Below are 18,919 nucleotides of genomic sequence, written 5' to 3'. Positions count from 1 at the left end.
GGGACTCTGTGTGGTCTGCCCAAGAGTGTTTTAAATTGGGATTAGCTACCAACAATAACACATTGAGAGATTTCACCTAAAAACCCCAGATTTCCAGTTTCTCTTGAAAAACCCGAAACTCTGGCAGACTGGGACAGGTCATGGGGGCCGAGCACTCATACCAACCCCCACTTTCCGTCCCCACCCACCGCCACCTCTCCAGGTCTCCACAAGCTGTGGGGTCTGCTCCTTGAGTTTAAACAGTGCCCTTACATCGCCTGCCTGGTGTCATTGGTATCCAGGTTTGGGACTCTTGGTCTCAATATTCTCTCGGTTTTAACGAAAAACAGAGACCCGCCCAGAGTCATAGGCAAACTAGTGGCAGAGCAGACGGGAGCACGGGACTCCGGCCTCGGGAGGTGGAGGAGTGAGTATGAGGCAGCCGGCGAAATGACCCCTTTAGCTGAGAGAGGAGGCGGGTCTCTGTCGGCCCCGCCCCGCCCCGCCCCATGGGGGAGCGGCCCCGCCCCCGGCCCTTAAATCGCGACCCGCCTCCCGCGAGCTGAGTCCGCAGCCCAAACCCGGGGCGGGGAGACACCGACGCGGCTGCCTTGGGAACCCGGAACCCAGGACCCCACCGGGCCAGTCGGCCCGCCCCGCCCGGCTCCTGCCGCCGCCGCCCGGTGAGTGTCTACCGGGCCAGAGCGCTGCGGGCGGAGACGGGGGGGGCGCCATGGGGCGGGCTGTGCAACGCGCCGATCACGCGCGCGAAACCCCCCGTCGCGCGCACAGGCACTCAGGACGGACAGCGACCCCCAGCCCCGCACGATCACCCGGGCCGACCTGGGCCCAGGGCGGGCGGGCCCCATGCACCCCCTGCCCGCGCCCGACTCGTCCCCCCCTTGGGCAGTCCCGGACAGCCCCACGGCCGCGCGCGCGTACAAGGCTCACCGGTAGCCGGCAGGGCTGTGAGCAGACAAAATAAACACCCCCTCCCTCGCTTCCTCCTCCCACGGCTGGGCCCTCCGGCATGACCAGTTTTATGAATCAAACCCCTTTGAGGGGATAGCCAAGCCATAGTCTTGGGTTACTTTTACCTCCTGGAGTGGGACAGTCTGGTTCTGGGCCTGGAGCTCTCCGTGCCCTTGTGCAGATCTGCGTAGACTGGCCGCCTGGGGGTACTGAGGGCCCTTGTCACTTAGGACAGAGCCAGGGGGCCAATAGGCATGCAGCCTTGGGGAGGAGTGGGGGGTGGCTAGGAGGTATCTGATGCCCTGTGGGGGGCAGGGGACAGACCTTGGCTGGCTGGGGCCCTTCACTTTCCAGATATTAGGGTGCCCCATCTCTGCCTCTGCCAGGGACAGGGCTTTGCTTGGGCTATGAACCCAATGGCCTGGAGCCAGCTTAGTCCTTTGTGTCCCTGGGCTGGCAGCTCTGGGGCCTGAGGGCTGCTGAGGTCCCCTGTGGTCACTGGCAGGCCAGGCGATTGGTGCCAACCATTCTGCCTTGCCCCCATTCGTTAAAGATTACCACACTAGGGTCACTGACTGCCTCTCCTGCTGGGGCCCAGGGGTGGAGTCTGCAAGGTGGGAAGGAGGAAAAGCCCCAAGGGTCCCAGTGTCCCCCTGCTTGCCTTCTGCACCAAGGGCAGGTGAGTTTCTGGAAGATACACCAGGACCCAGAGCCCTTTTCTGCAGAGCAAGAGCTTATGGGGTTGGGACACTGTACTAAATTTCAAAGGTTCCTTCCCACTAGGCTGGACTTTGGGTGTTGGGGGCACAGAAGGGTAGCTGGGTGGGTACCCTCCAAGTGGGGTCCACCTGAACTGGCCCAGAGGGCAGTGAAGTCCAGTTTGGGCCCAGCTGTTGGCAAGGCCCAACAGGGATAAGGCAGGCGTGTGGGGGGATGGGAGAGCAGTCCCCTGAGTTGGCTGTCTTCTCCCAGGGGAATCAGCCCCCGGAGCTTCTGTAAACAGAGTGTCAGAGGCAGGAAGAGGGCTCTGGTAATGAGCAGCCCAGCTGGATTCCCTCCAGACCATTATCTGGCCCAGGGACGGAGGATGAGCACACACGTGCCAGACAGGGGGCCCGGGCACTGGCTGTCCCCACCTCCCCCAAGTGCAGACTCAAACAGCTACCCCGGGACCTGTGGGTCCAGATGGTCAGAGGTGGCTGGTAGGGGACTGGTGTCCCCAGGCATTTGCTGGGATGGCACCACTTTCTCCAGACTCTGGAAGGGGGGTTGCTGAACATGAGAAGCCCCTCAGACATTGCCCAGACCTGTGCTCTCCCTAGGAAGACTCCTATGGCAGGCAGGGAGATGCCCTGGGCAGGAGACAGGTCCACAGTTTCTGGCTCCCATTCCTGACACCCCCCACTACTGCCCTGGGGGAGCTGGAGCAAGTCCCAAGTAAAGAGAGTTGAGTCCTCATGGGGTCTTATAAGTGGACCCCACCCCTGAGCTGGGCAGCTCCTGGGAAAAGGAAAGTAGGGTCCCAGCTGGTCCCAGGAGGCAACTCCCATCTCAGAAGGCCAGCCAGCCAGTCCCCCTTGGTGACCGGAGAGAAGGCTGGGTGAGCCTGTCCCACAGAAGCATCCCTGAGCACCTACAGGCCCTGAGCTCTTGGGAAGGGCAGCAATGCCACCTAACTGGGTTAGTGACCCCTCCTGTAGCCCCCCCTCAGCTCTCCTTAGAGTCCCTCCCTGAGCCAGGGAGCCCAAGGCTCTGCGCTGCCAAGAAAACCAGCTCCCCTCACTGCTGTGGAATTTCCAAGAGTTCTTGGAGAAGGGGGAGGGAGGGTGTGTGTGTGTGTGTGTGTGTGTGTGTGTGTGTGTCAGAGCACGGCCCAGTGGGCGTGTGTCTGGCGTGGGCATGTGTCTGCGCGCGCGTGACTGGAACAGGGTTGTGTTTGGGGGCGGGCGGGGGTGCTGCAGGAGTCTGAGTGCACCGCAGGCGGACAGGGGCTCAGCCTTCTTCCTTTTATCGGTTTCCACATTCCAGAGTCAGCCGGATTGCTTTCCCTCAGCTGGCTGGGCTGCCTGGCTGGCCAGGCCCTCGGGCCTCCCCCACTTTTCCTCATTCCAGCCTCCCTGGGTATGAGGAGGCTGAAGCAGGCTCCCTGAGCCACCTTGGTTTTGGGGGGTAGAGGCAGACAAGGGGCCAGTTCTCCAGGCTGAGGACGGTCCCCCCAACCAGTCTCCTCCAGGGGAATGCAATAAGGCTCTGACATTCCTCTGCGGCTGCCTGAGAGATTTAATTAAAGAGGGAGGAGAGAGCTGGCTTGCACTGAGAAGGGGCTGGGGCTGGGACTGAGGCTGAGGCGGTCACTGGGGCCCCTACTGGCCCTGGGCCTGGATGGGCAGCAGTAAGAACTGAGAGACCTGGGCGGGGGAGCTGGGTTGTGGCTCCCCTGATCAGCTCACAGACCCCAGGCAGGGCCAGTTCTGCCGCAGGGGAACCGAGAACCCCAGGCATGGCAAGAGTGAGAAGGTCAAAGACCCCTCTGGGGCCACTTCCTTCTCAATCCCTGCCCAGGACCCAGATAACCTGAGCCCAGCTGGCTTGGGCTGGTGGCCTCCCTTGGTGACTAAGGTCTTCCTCTGGCAAATCCAGGGTTAATTGCAGGGTTAGGGCCTTACTTGATGGATGCTTGGCCCTGGGTGGGGACAGGACAGCTAGAGCCAGGAGGCCCTGCATCTGACTGAGCCCAGCCCCTGTGGCATCACACCCGCGCGTGCTGATGGTGGCATCTGGACTGGCCCATTTCTAGTTGGGCCCCAGCCACCAAATAGCTCCCGGGGCGGCAGGTGTCCTCTCCTAACAGAGTGGCACCTCTCCTGACTGAGATGACATATCCCGCCGCCCTGAGGGCCCACTTGAACGGAATGGCTTTAGTCACTGGTCTCTCAGGCCTAGGCTGACAGGTCTGGTGGCTGCCAAGTCACCCATGGTGCCACGGAAAGCACCCATTTGGAGCCAGGCAGCTTCTGCCTGGGAGGAGAGGGGCAGTGGAGAGGAGGGCCCAGCTCTTGCTCTCTTGGCACCGCCAGCCAGCCACACCTGCTGGCGATCCAGACCTCTCCCTGGACAGGCAGACAAGGCTGACATCCAGACTGTCGCCTTGCAATCTTCTGCCCCAGGGTCTGAGTCCTGTAGGGGAGACTCACCAAAGGAGTTTCTCCAAAATACAACCCTGCCTGGGCCTTATCCCTGAAATTCTTACTTAATTGGCAAGGAGTGGGGAGGGCATCAGGAACTTCCCAAAGCTTCCCAGGAGATTCTGATGTGCACCTGGGGTTGAGAAACCCCTGAGGTTATAGGTGGGAGACACAAAAGCAGAAAGGGAAGGGAACTGGATGAGGTCATGAAGTGGTGTCTTGGGCCTCACGTGTACAATGAGCAGAGCTGGCTGGAGCGGTAAACAGAGTAAGGCAAAGGAACCAAAGCCAGTAGGGACTGCCGGCTTCATCAAAGGGTCAGACTGCAGTCCCCACCCTCACCTTGTCTCCTTCCCCTGAGGGCCCAGGATAGAGACCCTGACCTCTCTGCTCTGCTGTGCCCCAGGGATGGGGAGATGGGCGGACCCAGCCTCGGCTCTGAGCCTCCTCAGACACGTCAGCGAAACCGGAGCCAGCCATCCTGGCCGCCGGCATGGTCCCCGCCTGCCTGGGGGGTTGGCAGACTTCTGGGCTGGGCTGCTGCCAGGCCTGGCCGGCAATGCTTAGCCCAGGGGGGCCGGCACTGGGAGCCAGAGGCCCAGAGCCTCAGGTCAGACCTGCAGCACCTGACCCCTGCACCCACTCTGCAGCGTCTGGAGGGACTGTGCTGGCCTCGTCCGTCTGTCTGTCTGTCAGATCCTATGCCCCACCAGCCAGGCGTGTGGCCTTCCCCAGCAGCAGTGAGATGCACAGCCTAAGCTCTGATGTGGTCCCCCAAATGCCTGGGTCTCACGTCCTCACTAGCACCTGCTTGACCCAGGGCCTGTGAGTGGGTGCCTCCAGATGTCCCCCACACTCAGAGGTGGGTGGGGGCACCAGGGTCCCCCTGAGAGCTGAGGAGGATGTCCTTATTCATAGAGCCCCTCCCTCTGCTCCCTTCCCCCACTCCCAGGTCATATGCTGCGGGGACCTGGCCAAAGGACAGCTCACTCCCCCACCCCCTTCCAGAACTAAATACAGCCCTCGTCAGGATGCTCTCTCCAGCTCCTACTCTCCCACACCAAAGAGTGGAGGGTGGAGGGCAGCTTCTGCATGAGGCCTCACTCTGGGCCCAGGGGGCCTCCTGTCGGTGCTGAAAGTGACATGAAGCCCCTCCCACACCATGGCATCCTCACCCTTTATGTGCAGAAGGCAGGGCTCAGGTCTTACGGGTAACACCTTCAGTAGCTAATGTTTACTGACCACTCAGCACGTGCTCCAAGTACAAACTGAACAGCCCTGACAATCAGGCACTATAACCAGGAACGCCCCCTCCCCCACCCTTCCCAGACAGGAACTGAGGTGAAGGACCGTGGCCAGACTGTCATGCAGCCAGGCTGGGATCGCAGGCAGTGGGACCTAAAAGCCCCATCCGAGCAACTGTCCTCTGGAGGGCAGCACGGCCTGCAGCAAGAGCCTGGGCCTCAGTTTCCTGCCTTCCCAGCACACCATGGTGGGCCAGGCCAAGGCAAGGCTACAGAGTCCAGGTGGAAGACAGATGACCTGGACCCTTCGCCCTCCTACTCCCACCACCCCCCAAGCGCCAGGGCTGCCCCCAGGAGTCTCTCCACACCCTTTGTAGAGGGAAAGGCCCCACCTCCCTGCCTCAGGTCAGCAGATCAGATATCAAAGCCCAGAACCCTGGTCCTTCAGGGCTGCTGGAATTGCAATGGCCAGGGCAGCCGTGACTTCATGAGACACCCCACCCCCAATGCACACACACACATCAGAATGAGCCCAGACAGGCGGAATTGCTCCCAGAACTTGTTAAAAGAACTCCCCCGCTTAAAAACAAACAGAACAACACAAAACTACAACCCCGGGTGCTGAGAACAACTCCAGAGTGACGCAGGGCTGGTGAGAAACTGAGGCCCAGAATTGGAAAGGGACTTGGGAAGTTATTTAGGGGCTGAACTTGGGCCCGAACTCAGACCTCTATCTCCTGGTGCCCTGCTGCCCACCCCCTCTATGGCCGGCCTTCACCTGCTGGGTCCCTTCTGGGGGTTATGTGATCTGCTCTTGGTGCCAGGAGAGCCCATGGCAGAGCCCCTGGAGCTGCCGACACCCAGCTTCCCATCTGCCAAAGCCCCGGGACTGACTCCTTGCTCAGGCACAGGTGCTCAGCCCTGCATCCTAGCAGGTGGGAAGCAGGTTAGTTGCTGCCTGCTGGGGTCTCCCTCACCCAGAATGCCAGTTGCTCTTGTTGTGACCCAGCGCCTGCTCCCCACCAACTCAGCCAGATTGCCACTTTGCGGCTGGACAGACCTACAGCTCCCCCATGATGACTTTATGGATTAAAGGGCCAACAGACTATGGAGTGAAGCCAGGCCCATGCTGAAGCCCCTCCTCAGTGCAGAGTGGGGGACACCCCCCAGCATGCACCACAGGCCCCCAAGGGCCACACCAGGCTGTTCAGTTTTAAGTGTTCCCAGTCCTAGGAGGTGTCAACTGAAATGCCTGGGTAGACAGGGAAAAAAGCGAGGCTCTGAGAGAAAGCTGTCTATGGCCTCAGAACTGGGATGCCCCCGGCCCAGGCTGTCTGACTGGAGCATGAGCTCTTAACCATGACCTTGTACATACATAGCTCAGGGGGAGCCGAAGCCGCAGGGGTAGCCACGTGTAGGGTCCCCTCCCACCCTGGAGCCTGGCTGCTCCCTTCCTGACCCTGCCTGCCCCACTGGGAGGGCTGATTCAGGGGGAGGCGGCTCACCCCACACGTGGATGTGGGAGGCGGGGGTCGCTCACAGCCCACATCTGGAGGCCAGGCCACACCCGCTGCCTTCTGAGTCAGTGAGGGTGGAGTGGGTCCACTTGGGGGAGGCAGCTGGGTGTGGTGCACGCAGCCCCGTTGGGATGGTGCCGGCAGGGCCAGGGGGGCACAAGGCCTTCCAGGTCCTGGTCCTCACTTCATCTGAGATTCAGTGCAAGGCCCTGCCCCACCAAACGTTTACTCAGCAAAGATGAGCGAAGCATGCTCTGGGACTCAAGGGAGCAGACGGGGCCACCCCTCAGAGAGACCAGCGGGGGTCAGGCAAGGCCCCTCTGGCCAGCCTCTGAAAGGTGGTCATCAGTGTTCATGAGTGAGGGGCAGAGGCTGTTAGTCCCACCTCCCTGGCGGATGGGACCCTGCAGGAGGGCAGGGCCTGCGCAGGCCCAACTGGGTAACAGCTCTTTACCCAGAGCTGGTCTCCCCGGTGACTTGTCTCGCCTATCCTGGGACAAGCTGCCCCTCCTCTGCCTCACACTGCAGAAGCCTGTGTTCCTGGGGGAGGAGCCCGAAGGATGGCAGCGGGGCAGAACACAGGCTCGGCTGAGGGGGCCATGTTACCTGCCATGGCCTGACGGCTGGCAGGCGTGGGGGAAGGGGAGGCTGAGCCCCAGCACAAAAGGCCCTTGTGTGAACAGAAGGCGCCTGGAGGGGACGGCTGCTGGCCTCTTGGGGACTCTAGGGGCCCAGAGAGTGGGGATGGCTGCTAGGGTGGCCCCTGGGCTCCCCCCAGGAGCCTGAAAGGGGGCCTCATACTGTGGCCCCATTCTGTCTTGAACAGTTCCAGCTACAAGCTGGAGCTCCGAGCAGCTGAGGGAGCCGCCCCCACATCAGCAGGGCAGGACCATCACAGGCTGCAGGCCCAGCTGCACCTGGACATGGTTAAGGACCTAGGCTCTGGCTCAGATTTCCTGGCAGTGGGACGGCAGCAAGTCACTACACCTCCTGGAGCCCCCCTTCTCTTCTGTCATCTGGGAGCAACGAGAATAGTTTCCACCTGCCATGGCTGCTGGGGGCACCACACAAGGGGGCTGTACATACTCAGTGAGCTAGCATGGGGAAGAGCTGCCGCCCCTTATTCTCAGTGCTCAGGCCAGAGTGGACCCCAAGAAATGGCAGATGAGCCACTCTAAAGAATGTTTCCAGGCCCAGCACTTTTCTGGGGCCACCCTGCAGCCAGTGTCCCTCAACTTGGACCCCCCCCCACCTCTGGATCTGTCATCACACCTCAGAGATGGGGGATCTGAAGACCAAAGCTCCCTGCATCCCTGTCCCCACCCACAGGGGGATACCTGCCAATGGCTCAGGCCCTCCTCTGCCCCCTCCCCTAGGAACATTCCCCCTGGCCACATCCTGGAGGGCCCTCAGCTCCCATACTGGGCAGGTCTGACTTCACAAGTGGAAAAACACCGATTCCATAGTTTCCATGTGAAGTCTTCCCGCTGCGGTCTCCTCCTCACTTGGAGGACACAGAGCGTGGCGGCAGGGGCCGGCGGCACAGGGCAGCCAGCTTCTCTGCTTACGCGCTGGCTGCCCGCCCCTTCTCTCCCAGACACTGTAGGGAGGGGCTGCCGCTCTAGGACCCAGGGTGCTCCCCCTCTTCCCTGTCCACCTCAGCAGAGATTTGTGGGGGGGACAGGACTTGAAGAGAGGGCACAGAGCCTGATGCTTTTTGACCACGTGTTCTGAGCCACAGAGGTGAGAGGGCCAGGGTTAAGGAGAAGGGAGCTTTTGTGGTCACTGAGTGGGGGCCAGCCTCTCTCTGCATGCATCAGCCCACTGAGCCCTGGTGACAGCACAGGAAGTAGCAACTGATATCGTAACAAAGTCACGTGAGGGCTCAAAGTCACTCAGTGAGGGAGCTGATGGGGCTGGGACAGGAATGGGGCCGGGGCACTGGGGACCTGACTCATAACTACTGTACGCTGTTGGATTTGGGGGCAGGGAATTCCCTTCTTGCTCCTTCTTGGCGTGGCTGTCCCCAGGGCCCCTGACTCACGGTCTCCTGTCTTTCTCTCTCCTCTGCTCCTAGGAACCAGAAGATGTGCTCCAGAGCCCCCCTGCCCCTGCTGCTGCCACTGCTGCTGCCACTGCTGGCCCCAGAGCCTGGGGTGCGGGGCTGCCCAGCCGGCTGCCAATGCAACCAGCCACAGACGGTGTTCTGTACCGCCCGTCAGGGAACCACGGTGCCCCGTGACGTGCCACCCGACACAGCGGGCCTGTACATCTTCGAGAACGGCATCACCACACTCGACGCAGGCAGCTTTGCCAGCCTGCCGGGGCTGCAGCTCCTGGACCTGTCGCAGAACCAGATCGCCAGCCTGCCCGGCGGGGTCTTCCAGCCACTCGCCAACCTCAGCAACCTGGACCTGACGGCCAACAGGCTTCGCGAGATCACCAACGAGACCTTCCGTGGCCTGCGGCGCCTGGAGCGCCTCTACTTGGGCAAGAACCGCATCCGCCACATCCAGCCCGGAGCCTTTGACACGCTCGACTGCCTCCTGGAGCTCAAGCTGCAGGACAATGAGCTGCGGGCACTGCCCCCGCTGCGCCTGCCGCGCCTGCTGCTGCTTGACCTCAGCCACAACAGCCTCCCGGCCCTGGAGCCTGGCACCCTGGACGCTGCCAACGTGGAGGCACTGCGGCTGGCTGGCCTGGGGCTGCGGCGGCTGGACGAGGGGCTCTTCAGGCGCTTACGCAACCTCCACGACCTGGACGTGTCCGACAACCAGCTGGAGCGCGTGCCGCCTGCCATCCAGGGCCTGCGGGGCCTGACGCGCCTGCGGCTGGCTGGCAACACCCGCATTGCCCAGCTGCGACCCGAGGGCCTGGCCGGCCTGGTGGCCCTGCAGGAGCTGGACCTGAGCAACCTGAGCCTGCAGGCACTCCCACATGAGCTCTCAGGCCTCTTCCCCCGCCTGCGGCTCCTGGCAGCCGCCCGCAACCCCTTCAACTGCATGTGCCCCCTAAGCTGGTTTGGGCCTTGGGTACGGGAGAGCCATGTGGCGCTGGCCAGCCCGGAGGAGACTCGCTGCCACTTTCCGCCCAAGAATGCTGGCCGACTGCTCCTAGACCTCGAATACGCTGACTTTGGCTGCCCGGCCACCACCACCACGGCCACGGCGCCCACCACAAAGCCCGCAGTGTGGGGGCCCACGTTATCACCTTCCAGTCCAGCTCCCACTTGGCTTAACCCCACAGAGCCAGCCACTGAGGCCCCCAGCCTGCCCCCTGCTGTGCCACCCACGGTGGGGCCTCCCCGCCGGCCCCAGGACTGCCCGGCATCCATTTGCCTCAACGGGGGCACCTGTCACCTGGGGGTGCAGGGCCACCTGGAGTGCCTGTGCCCTGAGCTCTTTGTGGGGCTGTACTGCGAGAGCCGAGTGAGGCAGGGGCCCCAGCCCAGCCCTGCCCTGGCCACGCTGGAGCCGCCCCAGCCCCTGCCCCTGGGCATCGAGCCGGCCAGCCCCACCTCCCTGCGTGTGGGGCTGCAGCGCTACCTGCAGGGGAGCACCGTGCAGCTCAGAAGCCTCCGCCTCACTTACCGCAACCTGTCAGGTCCCGACAAGCGGCCAGTGACACTGCGCCTGCCCGCTTCACTTGCCGAGTACACAGTCACCCAGCTGCGGCCCAATGCCACATATTCCATCTGCGTCAGGCCTCTGGGGGTCGGGCGCGTGCCCGAGGGTGAAGAAGCCTGTGGGGAGGCCCGCACGCCACCAGCCATCCGCTCTAACCACGCCCCTGTCACCCAGGCCCGAGAGGGCAACCTGCCACTCCTCATTGCCCCGGCGCTGGCGGCTGTGCTCCTGGCCGTGCTGGCTGCTGTGGGGGCAGCCTACTGCGTGCGGCGGGGGCGGGCGGCAGCAGCTGTAGCTCACGGCAAAGGACAGGTGGGGCCCGGGACTGGGCCCCTGGAGCTGGAGGGGGTGAAGGCCCCCTTGGAGCCAGGCCCCAAGGCGACTGAGGGTGGTGGGGAGGCCCCACCCAGCGGGCCTGAGTGTGAGGTGCCACTCATGGGCTACCCGGGGCCCAGCCCCCAGGGGCCCCTCCCCACCAAGCCCTACATCTAAGCCCGGGAGCGACAGGCTGCTAGGCTGGGCTCTCTGCCCTGCTGGGACCTGCCAGTGCCCTCCTGCTGCCAGACCAAGGAAATTCTCAGATCCCTACCAGGAGGACACATCAGGGTGGGGGCTGTATGACCACAGCAAGACCCCGCCCCTCCGTCTCCTCATCTACGAGATTCTGGGACCCAGGTGACCACCTCTAAGGTGCCATAAGCCTGAGTGCCTACGAGGATGGCGTCTGCCCTGTCCTCTGCAATGTACAACCCCTGGGGAAGGGGGGGCAGGCCCTGCCGTGTGCTGGTAACACAGGCCCAGGGCTGCCAGGCCTCCCTCCCAAGAAGACTCTGGGGACCAGTGAAGGAAGCCCCCAGAAAGACAGCAGAGGGAGAGTGGGGCTGGGGATGGGGCATGTGGGTCAGCCTCAGCCCCAAGGAGCAAAGGAACAAAAGAAACTGGAAGGACAGACGCTTTAGGAACATGTTTTACTTTGGTTTTTAAAAAATATATTTATAAGAGATTCTTTCCCATTTATTCTGGGAAAATGTTTTTTCAAACTCAGAGACAAGGACTTTGGTTTTTGTAAGACAAACAATGATATGAAGGCCTTTTGTAAGAAAAATAAAAGATAAAATGAGTGTGTTTCTCTGGCATGGCCCAAGGTACCTGGACTAGGTGGAGGGAGGGTGGGTGTAAAGGGATAGCTCTCTTTGTGGGGAAGCTGGGAGCCAGGAACCCTCTCCCCGATGGGCACCAGGCCCTAGTCAGCAAGCCCTGGACTTGGGAGGGCTGCTGCTGAGGACCATGCCAGGAAGGGTGGCCCTTCCAGGTACCCTGCCCTGGGCTGCCCTGGGCTATGTCTGCCCAGCCTCAACTGGGGTGCCTGGTGCAGCCTCTCAGTTGAGACTGGGATTCAGGCAGGAGCAGGGATGGGAGATGGGCAGCTTCGATCTCGGAGAAGAGGAACATGAGGGCAGCCTCACCCCACCCAGGCCCAGGGTCTGCCAGCAGGAACTGTAGCACTCCTGTGAAGCTGGGGAAAGCTCATGGCGAATAAAGGTCAAGAGGGTCCCCAAGGATCCCTCCTTGGGGAAGGGCCTGACAGGCATTTCACTGCCTACCTTCCTCTGTGAAGGGGGTACCTATAGCTGTTTCCTGAAGGCCCCCACATGGTCCTGGGCCAGGCAGAGCACACAGCAGCCTTCCCTGCAGTCCTGATACCCTTCTGCATGGGCTCAGGCTGGGAAACCTTGCTCCTGGCCTCCTGTTCCAGCAGCAAAGAGGGGTCTTGGTGGAGGGGCGGCACAGATCCTGAATGACAGGAACTGTCTGGTGAGTGGGGAGGAGGGGCCAAGCCGGGGCTGTTAGGGGCAGGTAGCCCGGGGACAGGACCAAACGTCTGAGCTTGGCTTGCAAAGGCCTGATGGCCCTGTGATGCCCCTTTACTCTCTGCGCTTGGGATGTGCCCAGGCTTTCCAGAAACCCCGGAAGTGGGAGTGTTTTCCAGGAAGGCCTTGGGCTGCGTGGGGGCAGGGTCAGGGATGCAGACTGCAGCTCTGGCCTGGACTGGGTGCTGGGAGCTTGGGAAGAAGGACGGTAGCACAGCACCTTCTCCTAGGACTCTGAGACGGGAGGTAAAGTGGGTCCTGAGGCCACAGAGAGGCACTGCAAACCCTGAACAAGCTTCCCCGGGGCGCCATGCCTGTGTCCCCTCTGCAGGTCATGGCCCCTGGGTCCCACCAGCCTCACCCTGGATGGAAGGAGGCAGCTCAGCCAGGCATGGGGAGCAGGCCCCGTGGCTCAGGGCGTTGATGTCAGCGCCGAGTCAGGCCCAGCCACGCGAGGCTCTGGATTCAATTAGCGGCTGCTGAGGGTTCTGGCATGGAAAGGGAGGAGGTGGGCGGTGGGTGGTGGGCAGAGGATGGTGGCAGTGAGCCTGGGTGGGGCCCCTTCTTCCTGAGGCAGCGGCGGCCCAGGTGGATTTCCTGTGAGCCTGGGTCCCATTAGGGGAGCGGCTATGGTGAGGCCTGCCCTCCCCCTCGGCAGCCCTGTCAAAGGGGCCATTGTGGGCCTGTGGGCTGTTGCTGAACACAGCGTGGCTGCTGAATAAATGTTTTCACTGCAAAGCCAAACCTGGCCTAGTGGGATGGCTGGGGTGGGGGGAGGGAGGTGGAACCCAAAGACAGAGGGCTAAACACTCACTCCAGTCCTGCCAGAAAAGGTATTTGGTGTGTCCCATCAGATCACGGGCTGGGGGGGTGAAGGGAGACCCAGGGGCAGAGTGGGAGACCAAGCCAAAATGCAACCCTTACGTAGGGCAATCCCAGTGGCTCTGGGGCAGGGACCAGGGACGAACGTAGGGAGATGGCCCCGTGACTGTTGGGTCCTTGCTGCCACAGGCCCTGTGCCATACGGGCTACACGTGCTCCCATTAATGTGGGCATTAAACACACCCCACAGGAGAGAAGCACTGCCTGGGAGGGGTGAGCCAACAGCTTGCTCACGGGGACAAGCTCCCTAGGCCCAGCACGGAGCTGCCAGCCATGCAGGCCTCGGAGAGATGGGTGGGGCCGAGATGGGTGGGGCCGCTGTGAAGGGCAGAAGCTCCCTGGTGTGAAGAGACTTAACACCAGCCTCCACCCTGCACGGAATAGCTGCTGCAATGACCTTGACAATCAACTTCTCTGGCCTCAGCTGCCTCTTGAGGAGCAAGGAGCAAGGAGCGAGGAGCTACGTTCCCGTCTGCCTGTGGCCTACGATGGGTACAGCTGACCGTTCACCCAACCCAGAAGCATTGCCCCAAGACAGACAGTGTTTCTGCACCTCCCAGGCTACAATGTGAGCTGCCCCTTCAGTGCCAGGCCCGCCCTGCCACTTACCCTCCCAACTCCACCCTGTGCGGAGCACAGTGCCTGGGACACCCGCTGGGCCTGCTGTCTGAGCCTGGCTTCACAGACAGGCTCCTGACACCCTGCTCTTCCAACCATGGCATGTCTCCTCCGAGTGGGCTGCACTCCACGGATGATGGGGATGAGCAGGGAGAAGGACACAGGTGGGAGCTGCGACAGAAGCTTCTGGGAGGGTGGGGCCCTGGGCACCCCCTAGGAGATGACAGGGAGAGGTGTATGCCTGACCCCCCAGCCCTCTCTAGCTTTTAAAAGCTCACTGTTCTGTTCAAATTGAGATGGGAAATCTGTAAAATGGAGAAGAAACTGAGGGGGTACAGTGGAAATCCATGGCTGTCCCCGCATTTGACACCCTGCATACTTCCCATCTTCAGTCCAGATCACTTAGCGGGCTGACACCCAAGGGAGCCTGAGGGGACAGGCGATCCGCCACCACTACACCCTGGTCCACCAGCTTTACGGAGGGCTGGAGAGTCCCCAGTCCCCTGCCAAGGGTGTGGCCTGGCAGGGCAGGGGCCAGTACTGGAGGATGGAGGGGGCGGGACACTGGTCTGGCCACCCATCTGGGAGTGATTTGAGAAATTCCAGGCCTTGCTGGCCCTGCGAGGCTATTCTTAACTGCTATAATTACAGGGTCAGCCTTGGCCAGTGGCACCATGGGGTCTGGGCATTGTTAACTCCTCCAGGGGCCACGCTGGGGATGGGCGGGGGCTGCTCTGTGGGGGAGGGGGACCCATCAGGGGCCAGGGGTGGAGCCTGGAAGACAGGAAGTGGTGGGTGGAGGAGCACTTGATGGCTAGCCCTGGGTCCCCCTTCCAGGCTAGGCCAGCTCCTTCCTTCTGCTGGGGAGCCCCATAGGGAAGGAGTTGTCTGTCTTGGGGAGGTGTGGAGGATAAGATACGAATGCAGCATCAGGCCCAGGGGCTCTCATTCTTCCAGCGCAGGGGGTCCCAGTGACTGACCCCTCCGAATCCCCAGGGCCCAGAGTAAGCAGAGGCCTTGCACTGTGTGGTTCTAAGGCACTGGATCTCACTCAGCTTCACCTTCCTCCTCTGCAAAATGGGTCTCACCAGCTCCCCAGGCTCTCCCTGGGTTGTAAGAAGGGATGGGAGCAGAGGGTCACTGCCACCATTACCCCTTCTCTGGGAGATGCCAGTTCTTATGGCAGTCGGGCTTCCCCACGGTCCCCAGGCTTAACCAAACATGGTCCATGCTACTCCCAGAGCTTGGACAGGTCATTACGCCTTCTGTGACTCAGTTTCCCCAGCCATGAAATGGAAGAGGAAGGGGCTGGACAGATAGCCAAGGACCAAGATCCTCTCCTAGCTCTGACCTTCACAGATCCTTGCCTGGGGAGCAGGTGGGGTTCCCAGCAAGCCCCTCCCAGACTCACGGCTGAGCAGGGCTGAGGCTTCTGAAAGGGAACCAGGCCCCCACCTCCTCCTACCCCAGCCAGGCTGGTCCCCCACTCTCCTGCGCCTGTTTCCTCAGCTGCGAATGGAGAATTATTGCTGAGAGCCCCCTGTGCCTAAGTCCCCATGAGCCCAGGCCCGCCCCTGCATAGAGCTGGCTTGGCCAGTCCCCAAGGCACCACCACAAACCCTCCTGCACGCACTTCCCGGAAGACAGTAAGATGAGGTGCACTCGAAGTCCCAAGCTACCTGAGCGCACCCACCCCCACCCCACCCAGAACCACCAGAGACGGGCGTGTGGCCAGGGCTGAGGTTTCATAAAGCCCGTGAGTCCAAGGCCTGCCTCCCTCTGTCACTTGTGCCTCCTAGCCTTCCTGCCCATCTGTCCCCACATCACCCACCCCACGTCACCCGATGTCCACCCTGCCATCTATCGAAGCTCTGGTCTCCTTGACCCTCGGCACCAACAAAATGGCCACAGCAAAATCCAGTACATTCCCACGTTTCCCACCCATGTGTCTGCCAGGTCACAGTCCCTTCCCCAAATGCTGACACACGCCAGTATGAGCCTGCGGGCTGAAAGACTGAATGACCAAGGGACTCCTCTGCTGCTAGGGACCATGTGGGATGGGGTCAGGAGGCTCATCTGCTCACGCAGAGCTGCCTCGCCACCCTCTGCTGGTGAAGCTCCAGGTTGGCTCTTGCTGCGCCAGGACCGCGTTTCTCCCGCAAGACCTCACAGACCAGCTCGAGCACCCCTGACCACTTCGGTGATCAGCCCCTCACAGACAAGATCTGAGCCAGGTGAGGCTGTTCCACCTGGACTGGGCCCCTCCACTCCACAGGTGGCCTTGCCACAGCACATCAGGGGCCCTCACCCCGAGTGTCCATTATAGACCTGGACTCAAGACATCATCCAGGCCCTTGACCCATCCCCCCAACCCATCCCAATGTGCCAGCTGCTCCTACCTGGGTGAGGTGTCCAGGCTGAGGGAGGTCAGAGCACTGGAGAAGTGCCGGGTGTCCCAGAGCTTCACTTCCCGCTCACGCATCTGCAGGCGGGGAGCAAAGAGGGGCTCAGAGACGCCCATTCCTCAGCCCCCTGGGCTCCCTGGGAACCCGGCGCCTGAGGACACAGCCTGGCACAAGGGTACTTGCCCCAGAGCAGAGCTTGGAGGGTGGTGGGGCGGGGAGGGGGGTGAGTCACGCCAGGAAGGGAGAGTTTGGGTTTTCATGTCCTGCCCCTTTAAGAACCCCTAGGTGACAAGGGACAAGGGGCGTTCCCTCCTCCATGGACTCTGCGGGGGGAGGGGGCTGCCATGGTTCCCAGGGTCAGGCTTAGCTATTGCAAATGGAATCTGCCAGTTTTCAGCAGCTGGAGGTCCCCTGGGGCTCTGAGACCCGGCTGCACACAGGGCCGTATATGGACAGGCCTAGAGCTGGCTGGCCATTCCCCACCTCCCAGTGGGCCTCATCCCTACCCTTTTGGTGTAAGTGCCCTGCCCATCTGGGAGGAGCCCTACCTGGTTGAATCCAGTGGACACAAGGTGCTCCTGGGTGCCTGTCCATGCCAGCCGACCATCCTTGCTGTTCTTGTGGGCCTCTGTGCTCTGGAGGAGACAAAAGATGGCACTGAGCCACCGTGGCCTCCTGGGATGGGCCACCTGCCTGAGAGTCCCACAGAGGGCATGAGGGGCCCAGATGGTGACCCCCAGAGGCCAGCTGGGGACAGGGGAGGCCTCTATATCACTACAGGATGGACCCCAGCCTCACATCGGCTGAGGACAGCTCTGCCCCCAAAGGGCTGACCTGGCCACCAAGCTTGGACTCAGTCTCCCTCCTCCAAAGGAGACTGTTGGGGCTGCCCTGCCACAGGGACAGGGCTCGGGGCAGCAGCACATCCTTGTCCTTGCAGGCATCCTAGAGGAGGCACTCAGCGGCCAGTTGCCATCCCCAGGCTCTGGGGATCCCTGTGCTCAGAGACCCTCATTTTTTTCGCTTGTGAGTGGGGCTCATGTTCACAGGGCTGTCCAAGGACCAACTGACACTACATGCCAAGAGCCACCAGCCTACTGCAGATCAAGGGAGTATAAGCATCATGGCCGCCTCCTGACTGCCAGGGCCTGGGGAGAGGGCCTGGTGCCAAGCTCTAGGGAATGGTCCCTGGAGAGGGCAGATAAGTGCCCCTCCTCGCTTTCCTGCAGTGCTGGAGCTGCTAGCAGGAAGGCTCCCCAGGCCCAAGGAGGAGAGGCAAGTTCATACCATAGGCGGCCTTGTCCCCAGGGCCCAGGCAGGGGGGAGCAGAGGGGGCCAGAGGAAATGCACACAGCTCCCTCCCAGTCACCTCGGCCCCTGGAGCCTGAGACCAAAGACCCTGTTACCAAAAATAGCTCACCCCAAACTGTGGCCAGCTTCCTTCAAGCTTCCCACGATCTCCTTGGGAATGAATGAGGGAGGGAGGTAGCCTGGGAGGAGCTGGCCCAGCATCCCCTCCCCAGCCCGAGGAGGCGGACCCCAGCGTGGGAGACCCTGGAACGGCCCATGTTGTTCAAGGGGCTTTTCTCACTGCTCCCTTTCCCACTCGGCAACCGGCACAGGAAGTCGGGGCTGGAGCCTGAGAACCAGCGCCCCACATCCCTCTCCACATACGAGGGGCTGTGGGGCCAGAGCAAGGTCAGCTGTGCCCTGACACCCTAGAATCAGTGGTAAGTGTCCCATGGGCCCTCCCTTTCAATGGTGTGCAAATATCCCATGTATGCAGCAAACCGGACGGCTGGCAAAGCTTCATGCATCACTCCTTCATTCAACAGACACGTGAGGCCTCCCCAGGCCAAGCACCATGCTAGGAGCGGTGGTGGGGCCGGACGGTTCTCAGACGGTTCTCAGATGGAGGGTCACGTCGTTGGGTGAAGCGGGGCTGCTCATTCATCTGCTCTTTCATAATGCGAATGTTTGAGCAGCATACTCCACTAGGCATGGGGGACATAGTGAAAGTAGAAAGGGTCCCTGACCCCGATGAATATACAAGCTGGGAGACAGAGCTGAACCAAACAGATATCACTACGTCCCTCCACGGTATTCTAAGCACCAGGAAGGAACAAAGTGGAGGTGGAGGGTACCAGCTCTGCAGTCTGGGTGAAAACCTGCCCCGTTTAACTGCCTCATTCCAGCACGAATAGCTCTACACCTCCGTGCCTGTTCCCTCATCCGCAGAAAGACCGACTGTGGAGGGCTGTTGTGGGAAGTGTTAACACTGGTGAATGCTCAGGGCTTGTCTGGCACATATCCAATATGCATCTTCTTAAAAAGCATGATAACGGAGTATAATAACAGTATAACAGAAGGAAGTGGATTTAAAGTAACATTTGAGTGAAGGCGGAAGGATCAGCAGGCGTGAGCCAGGTTGGGGGGCCAGCACCTATGAAGAGTGGGGACCTGGGAGAGCAAAGAGGCCAGCGCAGCTGCAGGGGGGAGGGGGGAGGGACCGGAGGCGCCCCCAAGCCTGCAGGGCGTGTGGGCTGCAATGGAGCATTTTTCATTCAGAGGTCCAGGTTGGGGATGGAATCTACCTTGGCCCATCTCCCACCTTCCTATT

At 61.5% G+C, this 18,919-nt stretch overlaps 2 protein-coding genes across 4 annotated transcripts in view; one reads left to right on the top strand and one right to left on the bottom strand.

Annotated features, from left to right (window-relative positions):
• The window catches only part of LOC103668812 (coronin-7), a 56,671-nt gene that overhangs the window by 11,900 nt on the left and 25,852 nt on the right, over positions 1 to 18,919 (bottom strand). For all 3 annotated transcript variants that reach the window (XM_040635399.1, XM_040635398.1, XM_040635397.1), the window contains 2 exons: positions 16,848 to 16,934; positions 16,294 to 16,376 (listed from right to left, as the gene is read on the bottom strand). In XM_040635399.1, coding sequence (XP_040491333.1) covers positions 16,294 to 16,376; positions 16,848 to 16,934 — 170 coding nt within the window. The remainder of the gene's footprint in view (positions 1 to 16,293; positions 16,377 to 16,847; positions 16,935 to 18,919) is intronic.
• VASN (vasorin) lies at positions 550 to 11,644 on the top strand. Its single transcript, XM_040635400.1, has 2 exons — positions 550 to 662; positions 8,975 to 11,644. The coding sequence occupies exon 2, from the start codon at positions 8,985 to 8,987 to the stop codon at positions 11,013 to 11,015; it is 2,031 nt and encodes a 676-aa protein (XP_040491334.1). The 5' UTR covers positions 550 to 662; positions 8,975 to 8,984; the 3' UTR covers positions 11,016 to 11,644.

Source organism: Ursus maritimus, unplaced genomic scaffold (genome assembly GCF_017311325.1).
Source record: "Ursus maritimus isolate PB19 unplaced genomic scaffold, ASM1731132v1 scaffold_2, whole genome shotgun sequence".
Taxonomy (NCBI): domain Eukaryota; kingdom Metazoa; phylum Chordata; class Mammalia; order Carnivora; family Ursidae; genus Ursus; species Ursus maritimus.
This window is presented reverse-complemented; position numbering and strand designations above follow the sequence as displayed.